The sequence below is a fragment of the Marmota monax genome, unplaced genomic scaffold (assembly GCF_021218885.2).
Source record: "Marmota monax isolate L192 unplaced genomic scaffold, Marmota_monax_Labrador192_F-V1.1 WCK01_AAM20220418_F8-fsc00090, whole genome shotgun sequence".
Lineage (NCBI taxonomy): Eukaryota > Metazoa > Chordata > Mammalia > Rodentia > Sciuridae > Marmota > Marmota monax.
The window spans coordinates 4,821,999-4,846,846 of NW_026695219.1; the positions used below are offsets into that span (position 1 = coordinate 4,821,999).

Sequence of the window (24,848 nt, forward strand, 5' to 3'; positions counted from 1 at the left end):
AAAACACTGCCATCATTGTAATCTGAAAGAGCTCTACCTGTAGGGATTTTCAATTTTGTGATTTTTATTTCAGATTTTCTTTCTTTTTCCTAATATAGTTTATTAGCTTTTATTTAGACCAAATATAAATAAACAATTATCCTTTGTTTTAGAAGTGAAGTCATTTTGATGGCTCCATGGAGCATACTTTTAATGTTAGTCAAATCCTCTGTTTCCTTTCTAATGGATGCAATAACAACAGTGCTTTATTCATAGATTTAAGTCTCTTTAGAAAATTCTGAGCTGCTGGAACCTGTTGCTGTTCCTTATATTGAGAAAACTAGGAATACTTCTTATCTGTGCTTCTTTAAATTCAGGATAAGTAAGAAGAGACCATACTTGGTTAGTAATCAGCACCAAGTTTGTGTTAGAAAAAGATCTATATATAAATAGAGAAATGTAGAGAAAATGTAATGATAAATTCACAGAGTCTCTTGTGTAATTAATAAAGAGAATTTCATTGTTTAACCTAGACTGAAAGACCTGTTTTCTTTAGATTAATCAAGGTAGAAAATTACTTGCTGTAAGTCAAGAAACTCTACTACTTCTCTATTAATTAATATCATTATGTTTTTCTATTTTAAACCTGAAAATGAATGAACTTGGAGAAAAAGAAATTTGTTTTTCAAGGTTCTGTAAAATATATGTTAATAAATGTGCTTTCATACATGAATCAGATCTTTTTTCCTGCCATTGTACTTAAATGGTTGCTGACACTGGAGTCCTCTAGCAGTTACACTGGACTGTTGGGGTGTAGAGTGATGGTGGTGAAGGGCATCTCTCCTTCTCCATGTAGTCTCAGAGCCTTTCCTCTCCGTGTGGCCTCTTCTCAGGTCTCTTCAACAAGATGAACAGCTCCTAAAATCAAACATTCCAAGATCAAGGAAACAGCAGCTGCTAATCCTTTGTAAAAAAAGATGGGGCCTGGGACTTTCATGGTGTAACTTGTGCTGGTTAATACAAGTTAAAGGCCTACTCATTTTCAAAATATAAGGGCACAAGGAAGTAAGCCTGGGTTCTTGAGGGAGATGAATTATCAAAGAAACAAGTGTTATGTGCTACCATGTTTAAGCTTCATTTCGAGGGGTTATACTAACCAAGAATGTGAGTACAATACATAAGAAACACTATAGTGTGAATTGCCACCATAATCACTTCAACTGTACAAATCTTGATTTAAACTGAGAAACTAGAATAAGTAGTTCATTCTTTTTCTTCCCCCCACCCCACTCCCCCCGATGGTGGTACTAGGGATTAAACCCAGGGGCACTCTATCACCGAGCTACATCCCCAGTCCTTTTAAAATTTTATTCTGAGACAGGATCTCACTAAGTTGCCCAGGTTGGCCTTGAAACTTTTGATCTTTCTTCCTTGACCTCCCAAATAGCTTGGAATATATCTGTGTGCCACCATGCCCAGCTAGTTTATGTCTCTTGGTGAAGCAAGGGCATCAGGTCCTCAGGGATAATGGGGCTTCCCTAGGTCAGAACTTAGTGTTACTGAGTTCCGCTGACTGGTTCTGCCCAACTCACCCTTCTATTTCCAGGTAGGGTAGGACAGTATTAAGCACTGAGAGGAAGGAGAACACATCTCCAGATCCCCAGGTTGGTTATTGCTTGAGAGTGGGGAAACTGCCATTTGACCCTCCAAAACTATGCTGGAGGTGCTATATATAGTGAATATCAGAGGGGGCTGGGAATGAAGCTCACTCATAGAGGACTTGGTGAACATGCTTGAGACCTTGGGTTCAATCCCCAGAACTAAAAATATTAAACAAAAAATAAAAAAGAAATCAACAATTGCAGTTATAGCGACCATTAAGACTAACCTCTAATCCATGAACTTAATCTTCTCTCACTTTCTTTGGCACAATCTTCAGCAGACTAGAAACAAAACTCTCCTCTTTCCATTCTGTACCAGAAATAGTTGATACTTCTTTCAAGACTGCTATCTTGAACAAGTGTCCATGTGACTGCTCACATTTTACCGGCCTTGATTTTCATCAGATGTCTGTTTGCAGAACGGGCCAGCAGAAGCATTCACCAACTGAAATGTGCCCTGAGAGAAGGTGATGTCACCATTGAAGAAGAAGCACTGGATCCTTCCTTTAGCACCAATGTAGGAATTGAGGACCCTGAGATAGCCTGGCATGAACTGCAACATAGCCATGCCGGTAAGTAATAATGTCAGTCCTAGCCTAAATGACACATAGTAAGTACTTTAAACTCTACAGAATACTGACTCCATCCCATCCTCCACTCCGCTGCTAGGATGTTATTCCTGAAACACAAATCAGGTAATACAGTTTCTTCACTAATTTTTTTTTTCTTTTTGACTTCCTAATGCCTATAGGCTAAAGTCCAAATACCTTAAGATGAGATAACAATATTTTGCTTAGAGAGCTGCAACCTACATTTCTAGTCTTATTTTTTTATACTCTCATCCTACCCATCCCTCTCATAAACCATAATTTAGGCATACAAACCTCCTAAGTATGCCTCTGTACTTTTACACATGTAATGCATCCTAACTAGAATTTTTCTCCCCCTTTCTTGCGTGGTGAACTCCTGTTCACCTGGACAGCGTTAGCTTCTCTGTGAAAACAGGCACAATTATGTGTGTCCTCTTGTAACACTATGCATAGTTCAAAGTCTATATCCAAACTTGTTTTATTGTTCTACATCTATTAGTCTATATTTTTTGCTCACTGAATTTTAGCTCTTAAGGGGTATCTTTGTCTTTGTATCCCAAGTCAACAGCATAATTTTTGATGCATAATAGAAATTTAAGCAATGGTTGTTGGATGAATCAAAGAATGGGTGGATGATGATAAGTTGTTAGTCAACTTTCTATTACTATAACAAATGTCTAAGCTAAATAAACTTATAAAGTAAAAAGATTTATTGTGACTCACAGGTTTGGAAGTTTCAGTCCATGACTAATTGGCCCCATAGTTTTGTTCCTGTGTTGAGGCAATACATCAAGGTGGAAGTACCTGGAGGAGCAAAACCTGCTTGCCTCATGGCAGGGAAGTAAAAAAGAGAGAGAAAGGAGTTTGAGTCCCACTATCCTCTTCAAGGGTAACCCTCCAATGACAGAAAGACTTACTAGTAAACCCCACCTCATAAAGGTTCCACTACCTCCCAGTAGCACTGAGCTCAAGACTATGCTTTAAACACATGGCACTTTGGGGGACATATAAAATCAAAACTATAGCATAAACCATGGTCTCAAAGTCAATGAATTCATTTGCTTTTGCTCTGTAGTTAAACAGCTCAAAGCTATGTTGCATCAGCAAGCAAGTAAGGAAAATGAGATATCTCCATCAAGAAAACAAAAAATGCCCCCTTTGGTGAGTATCACCTTTTGTAACCTGACAAAAGTTTTCTAACTCTGTTTTGTTTTTATGTCATTTTAGTAGCATATGCTATAAGCAATTCTGATCATGCGTATAGTATAAAGCATTTGAATAAATTATTTCCCATCTGACTATTTTGACTAAAGAAAAGAGACTTACATATCAGAGGTAAACCTAATTTTCTTAATTTATTATTTTCTTAAAAAATGTGAAAAACCAAGGTGCACTGGTGCACCCCTGTAATCCCAGCAATTTAGGCTGAGGCAGGAGGATCTCAAGTTTAAGGCTATCCTGGGCAACTTAGCAAGACCCAGTCTCAAAATTTAAAAGCACTGAGGATATAGATCAGTGAAAGTGCATCTGGGTTCAATCCCCAGTACTGAAAAATTAATAACAATAGTAATAAGAATAAAAATAAAAGAAAGGAAGGAGGAAGGATAGAAGGAAGGAAGGAAGGAAGGAAAGAAGGAAGGAAGGAAGGAAGGAGATGTGAGAAAGAAACAATTTGGAAAATGTATTTTGGAACTGTTAGTGCGCACTCATGTGTGTGTGTGTGTGTTTATGTGTATGAATATGTGAATGTATATATGACAAATGTAAAAGTAAAATATTTGAGTTATTTCTTCTTTAGAGAATCATGTCTGTATTTGATCATTTAAGATGTTACTTAATTATGATCTTAACACTCTTTTATGATACTTTCAATTTGAATGTCAAAAGTAAAGTGTGTTACATTATCCTACATGTTAAAATATATAGTTATAAAAGAGTGTGATATGGGGGATGCGGCTGTACTTCAGTGGCAAAGTGCTTATCTTGCATTTGTGAGGCACTTAGTTCAATCCTCAGCACCACACAAAAATAAATAAAAATATTGTGTCCATCTACAACTAAAAAAATATTTTTTAAAAAAGAGTGTGATATGAGAAGTCATGCTCTATTCTGAGATTGATTTTTATTTTTGAATACAGTGTATTATTCCTTATTGAAATATTTTATATGGTAAAGGCTGAGATAGGTGTGAGGGAAGGATGAAGACCAGGTCAAAATAATATCTAGGCCTTAGATCTAAATAGGGCCTATCACATTCTCTCTCTAAGGATATTGTGCCTATTTCACAGACTTTTTGAAATAATAAAATAAGATTATATAGTTAGAATTCTTTAAAAATATTGAATTATGAAGTATGACATAAATGCAGTAATAACCACCTTTCTTATTTTCCTCCCAATGGTACTGGGACATTCCACCACTGAGCAACAATACTAGCTCAGTAAGTTGCCACGGCTGGCCTTAAATTTGCAATGCTTCTGCCTCATCCTCCCAAGTGGCTAGAGTTATAGATGTGCACCACCACTCTTGGCTCAACTTGAATTTTCAAATTGTGTAATAGTTGAATAAAAAGCCTACATGCTGTAAACTGTACAGATGTGTCACTTTCCTTTACTCACTGCTGAAAATGTTATAATAGTACCCCCATATTAGTACTTCATTCCATCTGATACATACTTATGTGCTTAATTCTTACTTTAGAGAAATGTATTGTATATACATTGTTAATATTTATAGATAGAGGTTATAATTTTAATAAAACATTTTATTATTCATTGAATTTATTACTGTTGACATATGGTTTCGAGAATGCTCTTAAGCAATAGTGGGTGGGATGTTTTTAAATTTATTAGATGAATTTGCTGTATCTGTTTAATGTTCATACATGCTTATTCAGTTTTTAAAGATAAAATTGAGCAGTGATATTATGGAGTTTATTGAATCAGGATAGGCAAAAAACTTTAATCAAGAGAATTTGCTTAGTATACAAATTGTTTACAAATACACTGGTCTATATATATGAAGATATATAAAAGATTGGTACTTAGACTCTAACTGTATTCAGTCTACACGTAATGATTATAAGCCATAATAATAATAATAATAATAATAATAATATACTTTTTAATATTGTAGCTTTAGAATGCAATTTCATAGCCAGTATAATATATCAGAAATATATGGGTGTATTGAGAGTAAAACTGAGGTATTGTTGAGATGGAAAGTATATCTAGATATTATTACATTTTATTGTAATATGTGGATATCCAAACTACAATAAGCCTGTCAAAGGATGTACAGATTGTTTGTGAACATTTTCCACATAGTATTAACTTGAATTTATGATTCTTCACATTGACTTTTTCCTATGTATGCATAGGAACGAACACAGATGTCTCTCCATATCCTTGGGGATTAGATCCAGGACCCCTCTTTCGATATCAAAATCCATGAATATTCCAATCCTTACATAAAATAGCATAGTATTTTCATATAACATATTACATTTGCCCATATACTTTAAATCACCAATGGATTACCTAAAACAATGTGATGCTATGTAAATACCTAAAACAATGTGATGCTATGTAAATAGTTTTTATGCTATACTATTAGGAAAAAATGACCAGAAAAAAGCTCTGCACATCATTAGTACAGATTAAGTATGTTTTTCAAATATTTTTGATATGCAATTGTTTGAATCCTCCATGGATGTGGAACTTACAGACATGGAGGACTAACTGTACTTAGTTCATATTTGCCTACATTCTGAACCTGTTTCTATTAATATAAAATGATTATAGGTCTGGGGTTGTGGCTTAGTGGTAGAGCACTCGCCTAGTACGGGCGAAGCCCTGGGTTCAATCCTCAGTACCACATAAAAATAAATAAATAAACAAACAAACAAACAAATAGAGATTATTGTATGAACATATATATGTGACAAATGTAAAAGTGTAATGTCTTAGTTATTTAGCTTTCTACTCACCACAGGTAGTTTGTTTAATTAATGTTATTTTAGCTGGGCATGAAGGCACACACCAATTCCAGTGACTCAGGAGACTGAGACAGGAGGATCTCAAGTTCAACGGCAATCTGAGCTACTTAGTGAGATCCTGTCTCATAGTAAAGAGGACTGGGGATGTAGCTCAGTGGTAGAACATCCCTAGGTTCAATTCCCAATACTTCCAATAAGTAAATAAGTAAGTAAATAAATAAAGCTACTTTTGAGGCAGGAGATGCAGCTTAATGGCAGAGCTCTGACTTAGCATTCATGAGGCCCAGTGTTCAATTCCTAGAATCACAATACATATATATGTACATGCATACATACATAAAGTTTCTTTGTTTTTTAAATTTAATATACCCAAACATAAAGCTATTTCTAATTGATATTTGATTGTTCATAATTTTTGTTGAACTGAAAACCAGAATGATTGAGAAAGAAAGATTGTCCATTTCAAACTTTCCTCTTGTTTAACTGGTTGAACTTCATTTTTCCTTTCCCATATTTCTTCCTTTAAAAAACTTATTTTATAATATTCATTTAAAATAAGCTAAGATATACATTAAAAGTCAAATACTTTAGGGCTGGGGATGTGGCTCAAGTGGTAGCGCACTCGTCTGGCATGCGTGCGGCCTGGGTTTGATCCTCAGTACCACATACAAACAAAGATGTTGTATCCGTCGAAAACTAAAAAATAAATATTAAAAAAATTCTCTCTCTCTCTCTCTCCCTCTCTCTCTCTCTTTAAAAAAAAAAGTCAAATACTTTAGCTACAGAGCTAAATGGTATTAGAACTTTTGGGGGAATCTTTTCATTGGGCTCCTCAATGCAGTTTATCTCTGCTTTAGGGCTCTAGTCTTGGAGGTTCTATACTCCCCCCCCCCCAAAAAAAAGCACAGTTTAGAATTGCCTAAGTACTAGAATCAAAAATTTAAAACAAAAAAAAATGTTTTGCTGAAGTATCTTTTTTGAAATGGAATTTTACATTATTGACATACATTTGACCTCAAACATTTATCTAAAGAATCTCTTTCTTCAGTGAGCTAATCTACAGTTTCAGCTAGCAGTTCTCTTCCATGGCAGTTTCTTAGAGAGAGCTGTCCCTCATATCACAGCATTATTGAATAGGATTTTGTATTCAGTTCCAATAGGCAAGTCATTCTAAGACAATTATCCTACCCCAGCATCTTTACACTTTCCATTGCTTTTAATAACAATCTTTACTTTCTGTCTGTAAAAAATGATATTCATATCCCCTTGTCTTGTATATTTAATTTATAGAATAGAGAAATAAATACTATTAGTTACACTTTGATCTCTGTTTACATCAAATATGTGCTGAATTAAATCTGGAGAAGGTATCAGCTGATTTTTTGCAAAATCCAAACATGCATAATTTACCTTTTTTTGTTTTAGAGATCATCAGAATATGAGGAAACTAATATGCCTACTGTACACAACCTTGTTCCTATCATTAATGACCAATCTCAATACATTCATCATTTAGAGGCTGAAGTCAAGTTCTGCAAGGTAAGTTCCCTTTAGAAATTTAATCTTACATAATTAAAGTTTATGTCAATTATGCCTTAAATAAGAATTTGCTATCATTAGTTTTCATGTTTGTAGCAGTCCATAGCCAATCGCTATTCTTATATTATTGAAAGACTAATGTAGTACAGGAACTTGTCTTCGGGATGATATTCTTGAATGTGCCATTTCTGATTGCTTAATTTCCCAGTACTATGTCTAATGATTTCACAATATGCTCTCATGTTTCAGAATTCCTCCTTTCCACTCCATTTACTTTAGCCTACCAGATGGCAAATACTTTGGAATACTAAGACCAATCATTCTCCCACAATTGTCAACTTATTGAAGCTGTGGTACAATAATTGAGGATTCTAAGCTGGTAGACCAAATCTGTTCCATTGTCACTCTTAAGGCTCTTACCTTGAACTTGATTAAGAGTGATTCATACTGAGTAATGATTAAGAAATTGAATATTACCCCATATTTGTGATTCTGAAGAGTTATATTGTTTGACTATTTGCAATTTGGTGATGTCATTAATTCCATTAGAACCTTTCTACTTTTTCAAGATAATGTTAGCGTTTTAGTTTTTGTTTTGTTTTAGTTTTTTGTTCTCATTATTTTTTCCTTTTCGATTTTTGTATTATTTGTGAATCAGATGATGATTTTTATATGTAAAATATCTGTTACATATATAAAATAATTTTTTGGATATTGTCATTTTGGTGCTAAGGATTGAATTATGTGATATTTTATGGGAATTGCTGATATTTTTTGTATCATGTATTATATTTTTAACATTTTGATGCAAGACCAGTTTGTAACTTTTTTATTATTTATTTTACTTATTTTTTGATACTAGAGAGTAAACCCAGGGGCGCTTTACCACTGAGCTACATCCCAAGACCTTTTATTTTTTGTTTTGAGACAGGTCTTACTAAGTTGCTGAGGTTGGCCTTGAATTTGGCAGTACTCCTGCCTCAGCCTTCCAATGGCTGGGATTACAGGTGTGTACTGTCATACCCAGTAAGACCAGTATGTAACTTAAGGAGGCTTTATATGTTTCATGATCTTGATCTTACAAAGGAGTCCCTGATCTCAACATTTAGTTTTCTCTTTGTTTTTGAAGTACATGATCATTAATATTTAGGTACTCTTGGATTATCAGTAAAACCAAAATAATATCATAATAATTATTCCATTAGCAAGAATCTCTTGATCACTAAAGATACTATGGATAAAATTTAAAATATATAAAGAATAATAAATTTACCATCTAGTTGAAAAGACAAAAAACTATTACCTATGAGCACCATAGCAACATAATAGAGAATATATGTTTTCCTTTACTTCATGGCATAAACTTTAGCTATAATATGAGAAGAAGGATGCAAAAAGCTCATGTTTTTGGGAATATTTTTTATGGGAGACATGGATCTTGAATCATTCATTAAAGGAAACCATCTAGCTCAGCAGAAGGGAAGAGAAAAAGTTTTGTAAAGAACAGTAACAATTATATATTTAGGATTAGTATAGTTTGTTTGTAGGTCCCATGCGACATCTTTTCTGTCTTCCTACCATGGAGTATGTCTCATAGAAATAATGAAAATAATGCTGAACTGGAAAAATGGAAGATTATAGAAGACTTGAAAGTCAGATAAAGCATTAGACATTTTAACAAAGAAGGAATAGAAAGAAAATAACATTTAAAGATTTAGAAACAAGTTGTTTAATTAATTAAAGAAGTTGTTTAATTCACCTCTGGGTCTTTTTTTTTTAGATCAGTTTATGTTTATAGAAAAATTGAAAAAAATACATAGAGTTTCCATATACTTCTCTCAATCAAAACTCTGCCCCACAGTTTTCCTGGTTATTAACATCTTGTCTCAGTGTGGTACATTTGTTACAACTGATGAACCAAACTTTTCTAGTTTACATTAAATTTTCCAGTTTTCAGTAAAATTCAAGCATTATATTTTCTATGAGTTTTAAGAAATGTATAATGACACAGATCCATCATTACAGTTCCATACATAGTAGTTTAACATTTCTTGTGCTTCACCTATTCATTCCTCCTTCCCTCCCTCTCTTAAAGTCTACACATCCTGGGGTGAGGAGTGTGAGGGACACAAATGCCTAAGCCAGAGGTATCCCCTAATGCCTCCTGGGGGAAGGAGGGGGAAATTGGACCACTGAGTTTTTTGCTGAAGGAGGTTTTGCAGGAACCCAGTGGTCTACTACTCTGAATCATGACACTTTCAAACCTGGTCCCTACATGACTACATGCCATTGGTGTCACTCTAGGTCACAAGAGAGTGGGCTCCCTGAACCATTGATTCCTGAGGGCAGTGCTCTCTACTCCTCTCCTCTTTACATCCCATGCTCCCTGCAGCATAAAACTTTTATCATGGGGTTTGTGTCAGGAGATGCTCCCCCAAGCCAAGATTATCTCAGGTGCCTGTTGCCTGTCCAATCAATGGGGCCAACTGTCCACAAGGACCTGAGATGTGATTATGCCCTCTGGCTCCTAGCTATAGCATTCTGATAGTTTGCTGCAAGATATAGTACATTTCTTCTCTAAAGCTACCTTGCTGTGCAGACTGTAGGTCATGTGTATATTTAATCTGTCTGCAGAGTGCAGCCTTCTGCACCACCCTGTGATTATGACTCTTTCTCTTTCACCTGAACCCCTTGAAGAGTTCCCTGACCTTGACTGAGGTACTAGACACCAAGTCCTGGATATTCTACTTGTTTTGTTGTTTTCCTCAGTCTCTGGATTTCAGCAGGTTTCATTTTTTCTGCTGTCAATTTCAAATGCTTACCCATGAACACCCACCTCCACAGGCAGTTACAAACCTGTTGCTATGGTTCTTTCCTATGGTACAGCAGAGGTACCTCTGCTGGGTATTTATATTCAGCCCTCTACCAATCCATTTCTTTATATTTACATTGGGCTTCTTGAAGGTATTGTATACTTGAGGACTTTTAAAAAACCTCTTATGATGTGTCTGTCTTTAAATTGTTATATTTAGAGATTTAAAATAATTATTGATATAGTAAGGTTAATATCCAACACTTGTTACTGCTCCCTTTTTTAGCTGAATTTAAAAAAAAAATAAATGACAGTGGAATGAATTAAAAATCTTATTACACATATACAGCACAATTTTTCATATTTTTGGTTGTATATAAAGTATGTTCACACCAATTCCTGTCTTCATAATGATGTCTATCACATTCCACCATCCTTGCTAACCCTTTGCCCCCTCCCTTTCCCTCCCTCCCCCTTGTCCTATCTAGAATTCATCTATTCCTCCCATGTTCCCCATCCCTACCCCACTATGAGCCAGCCTCCTTATATCAGAGAAAACATTCAGCATTTCTTTTTGGGGATTGGTTAACTTCACTTAGCATTTTCTTCTCCAATGCCATCCATTTACCTGCAAATGCCATGATTTTACTCTCTTTTATTGTTGCATAATATTCCATTGTGTATATATGCCACATATTTTTACCCATTCATCTACTGAAGGGCATCTAGGTCAGCTCCACAGTTTAGCTATTATGAATTGTGCTGCTATATACATTGATGTGGCTATGTCCCTGTAATATGCTGTTTTTAAGTCTTTTAGGTATAGACTGAGGAGAGGTATAGCTAGGTCAAATGGTGGTTCCATTCCTAGTTTTCCAAGGAATCTCCATACTGCTTTCCATATTGGCTGCACCAATTTGCAGTCTCACCAGCAATGTATGAGTGTACCTTTTCCCCCACATCCTCGCCAACACTTATTGTTGTTTGTCTTCATAATAGCTGTCATTCTGACTGGAGTGAGATGATATCTTAGAGTAGTTTTGAATTGCATTTCTCTAATTGCTAGAGATGATGAACATTTTTTCATATATTTGTTGATTGATTGTATATCCTCTTCTGAGAAGTGTCTGTTCAGGTCCTGGGAAAACTGGAAATCCATATGCAACAAAATGAAATTAAACCCCTATCTCTCACTATGCACAAAACTCAACTCAAAGTTGATCAAGGACCTAGGAATTAAACCAGAAGAGACTCTGTATCTAACAGAAGAAAAAGTAGGCCCTAATCTGCATCATGTGGGATTTGGCCCCAACTTCCTTAATAAGACTCCTATAGCCCAAGAATTAAAACCAAGAATCAATAAATGGGATGGAATCAAACTAAAAAATTTCTTCTCAGCAAAAGAAACAATATGTGAGGTGAATAGAGAGCCTACACCCTTGGAGCAAATTTTTACCCCTCACACATCAGAAAGAGCACTAATCTCTAGGGTATATAAGGGACTCAAAAAGCTAAGCACCAAAAAAATAAATAACCCAATCAATTGCTCTCTTAATTGCCCTCCTTTGTTTCTTTTTTTCAACTCTCTTCATGTCTTCATTGGTTGTAATTGCTTATTTAATATGATTGCCTTTTTAAATTCTGTCTTTGCAAATCTATCAATTATACATTTTTTCCTTTTTATTTTTTTTAGTGTTTGCAATATGCACTTGCAAATAATCCGTGTCTACCTCATAGGAAATGTAAGTCATTAAATAGCTGCTATTTGTCTCTCCTGTCCTTTAAAAACATTGCTATCATTCATTTCATTTATATATAAACTATAATTACCACTTTCACTGTTGCTATCCTGATGTTGAACAACTATTATCTGAAAAATTAATGAGAAAACTAAAATATTTATGTCATCTCCATTTATTACTTCTCTAATACTCTTTCTTACAGTATATAGATGATAGGTTTCTGACCTAAATCATTTTTCTTCTTTGTGAAGAATGTCTTTTAACATTTCTTGCAAGGCAGGTGTATTATTAACAAACTCCCTCACAATTGTTGTCTATAAAAGTCTTTATTTTTTCCTTCCCTTTCAAAGGTTAATTTTGTTCAATACAAAATTCTAAGTTATCTAGGTTTTTATTTTTTTCCTTTAAACACTTTAAAAATTTAATTCTGCACTCTTTTTGTGTTTACATAGTTTTGGAAAAGAAATAAGAAGTCTTATATAATTCTTATTCTTGCTTCTCTATAGGTAAAGACTTATTGTTATTATTAGTGGTGGTAGTTGTATTTGTTTTACATTTTTACTTTAGTTTCTTTTAAGGTCTCTCTTTGCTTTGATTTTCTACAGTTTGAATATAATATTCCTAGGTTTAGATATTTTTGGTGTTTATCCTACTTGATGTTCTCTGAGCTTCCTGGATCTATTATTTAGTGCCTATTAATTATTTAGGAAAAATTTCAGTCACTGTTGATATGAATATTTCTTCCATTCATTTTCTCTTTCTTCTTTTTTATATTCCCATTACACATATATTACATTTTTTATAATTGTACTGCAGTTTTTGGATATTCTTTTCTGTCTTTGGTGGGTTTTTTGTTTTTAATTTTTCTCTTTCTCTCTTCAATTTTGTTTTGGAATTTTCTATTGCCAGCTCTTCCCAGTTAGTAATTGTCTTCCTTGGCCTTGTTCATTCTATTGATTGGCAATTAAAGACATTCTTCATGTATGTTATTGTTTTTTATTTCTAATATTTACTTATAATTCTTTCTTAAAGTTTCCATCTCCACACTGACATCACCCACCTATTCTTACATGTAGTCAACTTTTCTCATTAAAGATTTTAGCAGCCAGGTGTAGTGGCACATGCCTGTAATCCCAGTGACTTGGGAGGCTGAGGCAGGAGGATCACATGTTTGAGGCCAGCCTCAGTAACTTAGCAAGACAATCAGCAACTTAAGGAGACCCCATCTCAAAATAAAAAGAAAAAGTATTGGGGATGTATCTCAGTGCCCCAGGGTTTAAATCCAGTACCAGAAAGGAAGGAAGGGAGGAAGGGAGGAAGAGAGGGAGGGGAATCTTAGCACAGTAATCTTACTTGTTTTAAAAGTCTGTCCCAACAGGGATGAGAGGTGGGAGGGAAAGGGAGAGAGAAGGGAAATTGCATGAAAATGGAAGGAGACCCTCAGGGTTATACAAAAGTACATACAAGAGGAAGTGAGGGGAAAGGGAAAAATAATACAAGGGGGAGAAATGAATGACAGTAGAGGGGGTAGAGAGAGAAGAGGGGAGGGGAGGGGAGGGGGGATAGTAGAGGATAGGAAAGGCAGCAGAACACAACAGACACTAGTATGGCAATATGTAAATCAATGGATGTGTAACTGATGTGATTCTGCAATCTGTATATGGGGTAAAAATGGGAGTTCATAACCCACTTGAATCAAAGTTTGAAATATGATATATCAAGAAATATGTAATGTTTTGAACAACCAACAATAAAAAATTTAAAAAAAATAAAATAAAATAAAAGTCTGTCCTGATAATTTCAGCATCTCTGCCATGTCTGAGATTGGATGCTTATTCATTCTCTTCAAATTGTGTTTTAAGTCCCTTAGTACGCCTTGAAATTTTTAATTGAATGTCGGACATGATGTACTAGGTAATTGGAACTGTATTAACTAGAACTTTAATGTGAATTTTCATATTTATATGTCCAGAAGTTAGGCTGTTTTGACTGTTTGCTTTTGCCATACATTTCAGAGGTTAAGATTTCTTCCAGTATCCTGGTTTTTGTCTCCTTTGTGGTCTTTGGGTTTCCTTAGAAAATTCCTCTTAAATACAGTTCTTTCAGCTGAACCCCTCTGCTATAGTCTTATAAGATTAGGATGTTTAAAGATGGGATTGATGTCTTGTAAATTCATTGCATGTAAGAATGAAAATTAGAACTCTAAAGATGTTTTTTAATTACAGCTTTGCTTTTTCTAAATAAAATAATTGGAAGGAATTTGCATATGTTATATACTAGTTTTTTATTATACTAGTAATGAATATTATTAGGATAAGTATTACCTCATTGATATATTAATAATTTTGCATATTTTTCAGGTACCACTCAAGAGCTATTCTATTGTCATTTATTTATAATGCCTTATATTACACCCTGCAGGGTCAGAGGAACCCACCATACTGCTTTACTCATAATTCACTGCTATATGGCTACCAGTTCATAGATAATCATTGCCTCTTTCTATCCCTTTATCTCCAAGTTTTCTCCTTTTTAGTCCACACAAGTTATTGACATTTTGTTATTAATAATATCATACCTTATTTTCAGCAGTGTATGTCATTCTTTAAAAACTCTTTGATAAGTATTTTAATTAAGGCCTTTCTGTAAGCCTTGAATCCTAGTGATAAAAAAAAATGTCAGAAACTACAGGTTTGTGATATAGCCATCAACATGCCTTCAACTATACATTCCTGATATTCTCTCTGTTAGCTAATGTTTGGGTTACCTTTATTGTCTAAATATAATTGTAGTGTTTCTTCAATATTTCTATATTTTATATCATTCTGGATCCTTTAGTGATCAGTAAATAAAAGCATTGTTTAAAAAGCCCATTCTTTTTGGTTTCTGTTTATAGGAGGAACTCTCTGGAATGAAAAATAAGGTACAAGTAGTTGAGCTTGAAAATGAAAGACTCCAGCAAGAAAGACTCCAGCTGAAATCTCAAAGACAAGAGGAGACAATGAGGGAACAAACACTTCTGGATGCATCTGTGAGAATTTTTTAAAAATCATAAATTCTAGTTTAGTTTGAATGTTCCTTTCTACCTTCTACCTTAGCCTTCTGAACTGCTTAGAATCTTTCCTTGAAGTTTGGCCAAAACACTATACTGGTATTTGCTTGATGTCTCAAAAATTAGAATTTACTAAGATGAAAGGTAACCTCAAATGAAGTAATGTAGCAATGCCTAATATTTATTCCAGTTCTTCTATGAGCATACTAATTATTATTTTTCCATATGGAAAGACTGGATCTGAAAGTAGGAAGTATGTTATGTAGGAAGACTTTGGTAATTCTGGAAACTATTCAGAATCTAACCTTAGATCTTTGATGGATTACTCTGAATTTTTCTTGAGCTCTAAAATCTAAGAAGTCTAATTAACAATATGATATTATTAATTAAGGGCTCATGAATCAAAATTAGTCTTTCAGTCATCCCTTAGGAACCATGTATTTAGCAAGTAATTTTACAGGGCTTTGCCTGACTTAACTTCATGTGTAATTCCTTTATTGATAATTTGAGAAGATTCACCTTTATCAAGTTGAGAATGCAGATTCCTGGGCTCTATCCTCTGAGATTCTGATAGTTGGTCCTGTTGGGTTCTAGGAATATGAATTTTTATCAAGACCTAAGTGATTCTAATATCAGTGGCCAACAGTTTAAAGAATAATAGATCACATGATTTCTTATAGTTCTGTGACAAAACTCTTGTGATGATACTTAAATAGTGTTTAAAATTAATATCTTCTTATAACTTGGAGGTACTGTTGCACTAAAAATGTTTTTCACTGTTGTTTTAGGACATAGTCAATGATTGTTCTGTTTTTTGAGGCAATTTCAACTGTCCATGGGGAAGTTTTAATACTTGCCTATTTCAGCTTTGATGGTTTTAACTTAGTCATCATTTGTAAATCAGTTCTGTTAAGAGAAAAAAATGAGAGTCTTAATGTTTTACCTATATATTCTTTTGTTTTTGAAATTTTACTTTGTTTTTTGGTATTTCATTTCTAATCTTTTAAAAGATATGTTAGAATTTGCTATGGCAATATATCTGATTATTAATTCTGAAAAGTGTAGTAGGCTTAGTAGTATTTCACTTAGTATTATTACTAATACTAAAGAGTCAGTTAGTTAGTATTAGTAAGTTTGTGCAATTACATTTAAGTTTGTGATCAGTTATTTTTCCCTCACTACTTTTCTGAAGATTTACATAATTGCTAATATTAGTGTTCAAAAACTCCATCTTATATTTTAATGTCAATTTGAAGAAGTTATCACCACACAAAAAGAACTTAGAAGTCGCTCATCTAAAAAATGAATGTATTCTTTTGCTTTCTTTCTAAATATATAGTCACTTTGCATGCAAGGAGTCAATTATTCATAGTCTTCAATATTTCTATAATGACAAGTAAAGGGAAGTGTACTGAAAAAGGAAACTAGGCAGACCAGTGAATCAGAAGGCAAGAGAAGTGAGTAATACAAAAGGGGAAGGAAGTGATTGTGAAAGAACACATGCCTTGCAGTGCAAGCAAAACTGGAGTCATAATCATAGAACTGACAAGGTTATAGAGGGGTTTTGTTGTCTTCTTTAAATATTCTCACAAGCTAATACGTAATGCAAATATTGAAATGATTGTTATAGATATATGTAGTGATTTTGACATCTATTTTAATACTATACTTGTTTTGTTTTGTTTTTTGAGTGCTGGAGATGAACTCAGGAGCATTCAACCACTGAGCCACATCCCCAGACCTATTTTGTATTTTATTTAGAAACAGGGTCTCACTGAGTTGCTCAGCACCTTGTTTTTGCTGAGGCTGGCTTTGAACTCTGGATCTTCTGCCTCAGCCTCCCAAGCTGCTAGGATTACAGGCATGTACCACCATGCCCAGCTGTGTTATTTATTGTTATAAAATTGTTGCTCTGCTTTTCACTTGTGTGGATGAATTGAGGCATTTCAGTAATGCATGCATGGTATTGCCCTGGGAGTTTTAATATGAATAACACTTTTTAGAATTGCTCAAATGTAAACAGATCAAGAAATATTATCTTCTTTGGCAGTAGGGAAACTTTATTAATGAGTCAATTAAAATGTTGATGCTAGGTTTTGCCAACACAATTGGCTTATTTGAGTATTGATTTTCAGTGTTTAATAATGTCCTCTTTTGAAAAATAATTGAAACAGTTACGTAGTAATAACTAACATCTAATGATCACTACCTTGTTATAATGTGCTAGGCATTGTATCAAACACTATATATATGATTTTAGTTTCACAATAGTCACACAAGGCAGGTGTTATTTCATTTTCAGAGCATAAGATTAAAGTATGCAATGGTTAAGGAACTGGTCTAATAACAAAGAGTTATGAAATAGCAAAGCAAGAACTTAAACCCATGGCTTTCTGACTTCTAAAATTCATTTACTTAATCCCAAATTATGCTGCTTTTCTGCATAATTTAGAAAGAGCTTGTCAATTTTGAACCAAACCATTTTTGTTTGTAGAGAATAAAGTTTCTCCTTTTCAGAGTCTCTCACTTTTTATCTCTAGAATTGAGTGACAGCCAACAAGACTTGTAGCTTTTGGCCTAGTTTATGACCTAGATATTGAAGAAGCAAGCAGATTATTTTAAAAATAATACTAAGCTATTTAAAGTATACTTTATTTCTACTTTCATTTTCCATCATTTTTTACTCTCATAAAATTTCTTTTCCTGGAAAGCTTTGTCTAGAATTCAAAAATTATAATATTAAAATGTTATTTATTAGAAATTTTGGCATGTATACTCAAAGATCTAGCAGTTTTTTTAATGGAAAATTTCTGAGACATTTCTTCCAAGGTTTCTTCTCATCCCCTCCCATACCAACACTCCCCTCTATTAAGAAATAAAGGGTTTTTAATGATGTTTAGGGATTTAATATATGGAGATGTTTTTTAATCTTGATTAAATACCATTCAAGTTTTTAAAAGCTATCTCTGGAAGAACAAAGTGTCCATTAGACCAGCACTTATTTCCAAAGAATGATGGTATTTTATACAATGAGCCAGCAATCTATGGTCCACATGCTTCCTCCGATTTCTCCGTAGGAAATAAGTACCTCCCTCCTTCCTTCCTTCCTTCCTTCCTTCATTGATCTCAAAGCCAACATTGAATGCAGTCAAATCTTCAGAGAGTTGAGCTTACCTACAGAATTGAGTATAAGCTCATTAGCATAGCATGCTATACTATGCACAAGACCCTCGTTTGATTTTCTAGCTTCATCCTCTGTCACATCACCTTTTATTTTTACCATTAGTAATTGTGAATTTCCTATGAACTCCTCTGCAGGCACAAAACCTTTAAATTAATGTTGTCCCTTAATATCCTTTCTCGGTTCTGGCATAGTCCCCCAGCCACACCTCTAGCTTAGTAGTCACCTTATTAAATTGAAATTATCTGACTGGTGTTTGTCTCCCTCATTAGACTATAAATTCCTTGGAGCTAAAATTTAATCGTGTTCATTTTTGTCTTCCAAGCCCTTTGTACAGTGTCTGAATATAGTAGGTGCTATGCAAATGTTTGCACTAAAATGATCTTCCAGAGGATATGGAATAGAATCTTAGAATGCTACTCTGTAAGAATGCGGGTTACCACATTCTAGCATGATATGGCATTACAATAGCCCTTAGCAAGAATTCAATAATTATTTGTTGAATTAAACTAACGTAAGTATTTTAGTCCTTGTTGCACACATACATTTCTCAGATCTTTGTGTTGCTTATTTCATTAAATGTTAGGGCAGAGGTTACACACTGATGATGGTATGCTGAATACAACCCACAAATATGTTTCATTGGTTTGGTAAACATTGAGTTAATATTTAACAATGTTTCAAATGAAGAACGAGAATCTGGCTAATCTTTTAAAAGAAAATCTGATGATTTTCTGGTAATATGAATTTTTATTCCCATATGGCAAAGATTGACTGGGACTTAGGAGTGGTTGTGTCCTTTGCATAGGACACATTTCTATGATTTGTCATCATCCCTACCACTCCTTTTTGAATCCCTAACATGCAAGCTGCGTATCACTTCTGTTTATAACAACATGTGCATTCTTTTTCTTTTGAGGATTTTATTTATTTATTTATTTATTTTGTAAATGGATAAGAACATAATGTCTTGGGATACTAAATGAAATGAAAAACTATTCCTGTTTTTCTCCTTGTAACATTTCTGGCACCAAATATTTGGGATTTTTTCCCTCTATACCAGGTCATTCTCCATTTCTCTGTGGCTACCAACTGGGTGTCCAATGCCTCAATTAAATTCTGACACTAGCTACCCACAGTTGGTATCAGACCCAATCACAAGTGGTGGATCTCCAGATTATCCATAATTTTCTTTGACTTCGTTACAAACTGAGGGTTCCCACAATCTCTTCCTTATGTTTGATATTTGTTATAACAGCTTAAAAATCTTAATGAAACACTTTATTTGTTATTACTAGTTTATTATATAGGATATTACAAAAGATTTAAATGAATAACCAAATGAAGAGGTATGCAAGGCAAGGTCCAGAATGACTCCAAGTGCAGAAATGTCTGTCCCTATGGAGCTGGATGTGCCACCCCCTTGGCACATGTATATATTAATCAACCTAGAAATTCTCTGAACCCCATCATGTAGGATTTTATGGAGGCTTCTGTACATAGGCATGATTGATGATATCACTGGCCATTGTTGATTAAATCAATCTCAAGCCTCTCTGTCCTCAGAGATCTGGGGTGGGGCTAAAAGTTCCAGTTCTCTAATCCTGCCTTGGTCTTTCAGGAGATCAGCTCCATCTTAAAGCTATCTAGAGACCCGCCACCAATCATTTAATTAGCATAAAAATAATTTTATCATTCTGTGGATACTAAAGGTCTTACATGTTCTTATGGCAGGAACCAGAACCTGTAACCAAATATTATATCAAAAGATGCTCCTGGCATTCTATCACTCAGAAAATTATGAGAATTTTCAGAATTCTGTGTCAAGAAACAAAGGCAGAAACCAAATAATATATTTCTTACTATGCCACAGGCAAGGACTCTGCACCTAGACTGCCAAGGTTTAGATCCTGGTTTTGCCACTTATTCGCTGTTTTCTAACTCTGTGATCATTCACAAGTCATATTAAACCCATAAAATTGTGTCTGACACATAGTTAACACCACATATGTTTGAAATGATTACTGTTATTAGCCATGCATCTGTGAAATATGGAAAATTAACAAACCCAGGTAGGTTTATGTGTTTCAAGAATATATGTCTTCAGATGAGTGAGAGATAATTCCATTTGCTAAATATACTGACATTTAGGCCTCTTTGCTCATATTTGGATTATTGCCCATACTTATAGGATTTATCTTTGTAACACCTTTTGTGGAATATGACTCTAATAGCTTGAAAAGGTAAGCAATTCTTGACTTTAAAAGCACATGTTTTTCCTCCTTACATTGTGAATATGAATCAACATTTATAAGGTATTCATGCTGGGGCCGGAGATGTGGCTCAAGCGGTAGCGCACTTGCCTGGCATGAGTACGGCCCGGGTTCGATCCTCAGCACCACATACAAAAACAAAGATGTTGTGTCTGCCAGGAACTAAAAAATAATTTAAAAAAAAAAGTATTCATGCTTATTTAAAATTGAATGCCAATTGCAATTATTGACCCATTTTATTTCAGGGAAACATGCAGAATTCTTGGGTTACAACAGGTGATGATTCCAGGGTAAATGAAGCTGCCAAGAAAAAACCATTTTTCCATGATGATGCAGATATTGGCAAAGCTACAACTATTGGAGAGGCTGAAAAATGGAAGCTAGAACTAGTGAGTATTTGGGTACTTTTCTGTTACATATCTGCTTTTGTTTTTCCCTTTTGTACTTTTGAAAATTCTAGTATAATATACATAATATAACATTTGTCATTTAATACATTCACAATATTGTACAACCATCAATACCATCCATTTCCAGAACTTTTTCATTATCCTAAACAAAAACTCTATACCCATAAAGTCTCATTTTCACTTCCTCCCTGTAATCTACTTTCTGTCTTTATGAATTTGCCTATTCTATATATCTCACATTTATGAAATCAAACAACATTTATTTTTTGTGTCTCGCTTATTTCATTTAGCATAATTTTTTCAAGGTTTGTTCATATTGTAACATGTATCACAATTTCACTTCTTTTTAGGTTTGCCTATTTCATTATATGGGTGTATCATACTTTGTTTTGCTTCCACCTTTTGGCTATTGTGAATAATTTTGTTATAAACAGTGGTGTATAAACATCTTTTTGAGTCCCTACTTTTAATTATTTTAAGTATATACCTAGAATGGACTTGTTGGATCATATGAATAATTCTTTTTTTAAAATTCTGTATTTTAGACTTGATAATTTGATATTGTCCTATCTTTGAATTAAATAATTTTTTGTTTTTCCTGCTCACATCTGCTCTTGAACCCCTCAAATGAATTTTTCAAGTCAGTTTTTATACTTTTTCAGCTCAAGAATTTCTGTGTGATTCCTTATTATAATTTGTTTTCCTGATTGCCTTTAGTTCTCTGTCCAAGTTTTTCTCTTATGTCTTTGAGTGTATTTAAGACATTTTAGCCTTCACCTGGCAAGTCTGGAATCTGTGGTTTCTTAAGAATAATTATGTCAGTTTATCTTGTTCATAACCTTGCGTTCCCTTCCAACTATCTATCACCCTACATCTTTGTTCTCCTTCGCAACCAAATTTTTCCTAACAGTCGTCAGTATTCATGTCTCCATTTCTTATTTTCTGTTCTTGTTTTGGCATGCTTCAATTGAACTTCAGTTCCTGATTGTCCATTGAGTCTGGTCTTTTGTTTTGTTTTTTTCCATTTGTGGGGATTGAACCCAAAGGTACTTACCACTGAGCTGCATCCCCAGTCCTTTGTATTTTTTGAGACTGGATCTAACTAAGGCTAGCCTTGAACTTGAGACCTTCTTCCTCAGCCTTCTGAATTGCTGGGATTCCAGGTGTGCCCCACCATGCCTAGCTCAGCCTGCTCCACCATGTAACAGTTTTCTATAATATGTGCATTAGTTGATAAGGCCCTCCTATTCATATTGACAGAATTCAATCAAGTACACAAAACAAAGATTAGATTTATCTCTAAAAGAACACCCATGTGTTTTTTTCTCTAGACCAAGATGTATAACATTATCATGTTCCATGGTCTTTGTATCCCTTCTCAATCACTATTCGTTCATTTCCTTAAAGCAAATCAGGAAAATTTTGCAAGTATGTACCCTAAACATTCTTTTTCAAAACTATAAGTGGAATCATGTAATAGTATGTATTTTTGTGTGTCTAGGTTCTTTTATTCACTATTTGTTAGATTCATCTATGTTGTTGCATATGGCAGAGGTTTATGCATTTTCATTGATGGGTCTACTGTATGAATATACCATAGCTAATTTATTTATCCACTGTTAATGAATTTATGTTGTGTCAAGTTTGGAGCCAACATAAATAGGTAGACAACTTTCCAAGGTAGTTTTTATCAGTTTACACTCCTACCAGAGCATATAATTGGTACTATTGCCCTATGTCCTTACCAACATGTGGTATTCTCAATTTTTGTAATGGACTTGTAGTACTATCTTACGATTTAATTTGCATTTCCCTGACTCCAGATGTGTTTGAATATCTTTTCATATGTTTGTTGGGCATTTGATGTCCTCTTTTGTGAGTGCCTATTCAAATACTCTGCTCATTTTTATTTTGGTATCTGACATGTTGATTTGTGGGGGGTTTTATATATTGTCCAATAAATACACACACATATTTATGGTTATATTGTAAATATGTATTCCCACTCCATGGCTTGTCTTATAATTCTCTTGATAGTTTATTTTCTTCCTTGTTTTGATGACTAGAATTTTAGTTTTAATTCCTTAACTGTGTAGCATTTTTGTGTCCTGATTAAACTCTTTTCCTACCTCAAAGTCATGACAATGTTCTCCTAAATTATCTTCCAGAAACCGTAGTTTTGTTTTTTATATTTAAATTTACAGTCTACCTAGAATCAATTTTTGTAGATGATGTGAAGTATAAGGGTAATCTTTTGTTCTTTTTCCTACATTTATATATATATAAATATATAAATATATATTTATATACACATATATATATATATGTATGTATGTATATATCTCCAAGTGCCATTTGTTGGAAAGATAACCTCTGCCTTTTTCATAAATTAGTTGTGGGTCTGTTTCTGAATCTGTTTTCTTTAATTGCACTTATACATTACCTCTTGATTATTCTACTAGACCATGACTTTCAGAACATCATACTTTCCTTCAGAATGTCTTGACTCTTTTTGGTCTTCTGTATTTCCAAATACATTTTGAAATTACTAAATTGCAAAATGTCATTATGAGATTTTGATTTTAAATTCCATTTAAATTATAGGTTAGTCAAGAATTAAGATCTTTATGGTATTGTATCATTTAATCCATGTAAACTGCATATCATACTTTATGTAGATCATCCTTTTATCAATAATCTTTTGTAGCTTTCTGAATAAAAATAATAAAGTATTGCATACTTGTTTGTCTTGTCTTTTGTTTGGGAGGCGGGGACTGGATTAAACCCAGGATTGCTTTACCACCAAGCTACATCCCCAATCATTTTTATTTTTTAAATTTCTTTTTTGGTTGTAGATAGATACAATATATTTTATTTATTTTTTATTTGTTCATTTATTTATTTATCTTTGTGTGGTACAGAAGATTGAACCTAGTGCTTCACACATGTTAGATAAGCACTCTACCACTGAGCTACAACACCAGCTCTCATTTTTAAGACAGAGTTTACTACATTGCTAAGAGTCTTGCTATGTTGCTGAGTCTGGCCTTCAACTTTCAGTCCTCTTTCCAAAGCCTCCTAAGTCACTGGGACTACAGGCATGCACCACCATGCCCAATTTTTTGTATAACCTCATTAGAATTATTCCTAGCTTGTTATTTTTAATAATATCATGAATAATATGCTTTTGAATTTTCGTTTTCTTACTCATTACTGGTATAGAGAACAGCATATGATTTCTGTGTTTTGACTAAGCCCCACTTCGTTTAGAATACACATAGTTGAGTTTAGCTTTTTTATTTATCCTGAAATATTTGCATTTTAAATTGGGTGACCATATGATTGACAATTAATGTGATTACTTATACAGTTTAAATAAATTTAATCAGCTTTTTATTTGACTTCTTTTTATTCTTCTATTATTTAATTAATTCTTTGTAGGAGTTCCCTTTATCTTTTTTAATTGATCTGATAATCTTTAGTACCAGCATTCACTTGGTTGCTGAATTCAAAAAAACCTGAGATTATTTTAAGTGTCTCTTTCCCTCTCATGTCTATTCTATTTAAATCTTAAATAACTCATAAAAATCCTTTATTTTTTTCTATTTTTTG

General features: G+C 33.9%; 1 protein-coding gene across 18 annotated transcripts in view; it reads left to right on the forward strand.

Annotated features, from left to right (window-relative positions):
• Positions 1-24,848, forward strand: part of Sdccag8 (SHH signaling and ciliogenesis regulator SDCCAG8) — a 245,983-nt gene that overhangs the window by 8,592 nt on the left and 212,543 nt on the right. For 16 of the 18 annotated variants that reach the window (XM_058575172.1, XM_058575166.1, XM_058575165.1 and 13 more), the window contains 5 exons: positions 2,060-2,212; positions 3,306-3,391; positions 7,653-7,766; positions 15,217-15,351; positions 21,072-21,215. In XM_058575172.1, coding sequence (XP_058431155.1) covers positions 2,060-2,212; positions 3,306-3,391; positions 7,653-7,766; positions 15,217-15,351; positions 21,072-21,215 — 632 coding nt within the window. Of the gene's footprint in view, positions 1-2,045; positions 2,213-3,305; positions 3,392-7,648; positions 7,767-12,271; positions 12,321-15,216; positions 15,352-21,071; positions 21,216-24,848 lie in introns of those variants that run through there. The other 2 variants (XM_058575171.1, XM_058575173.1) reach the window with 2 other exon arrangements.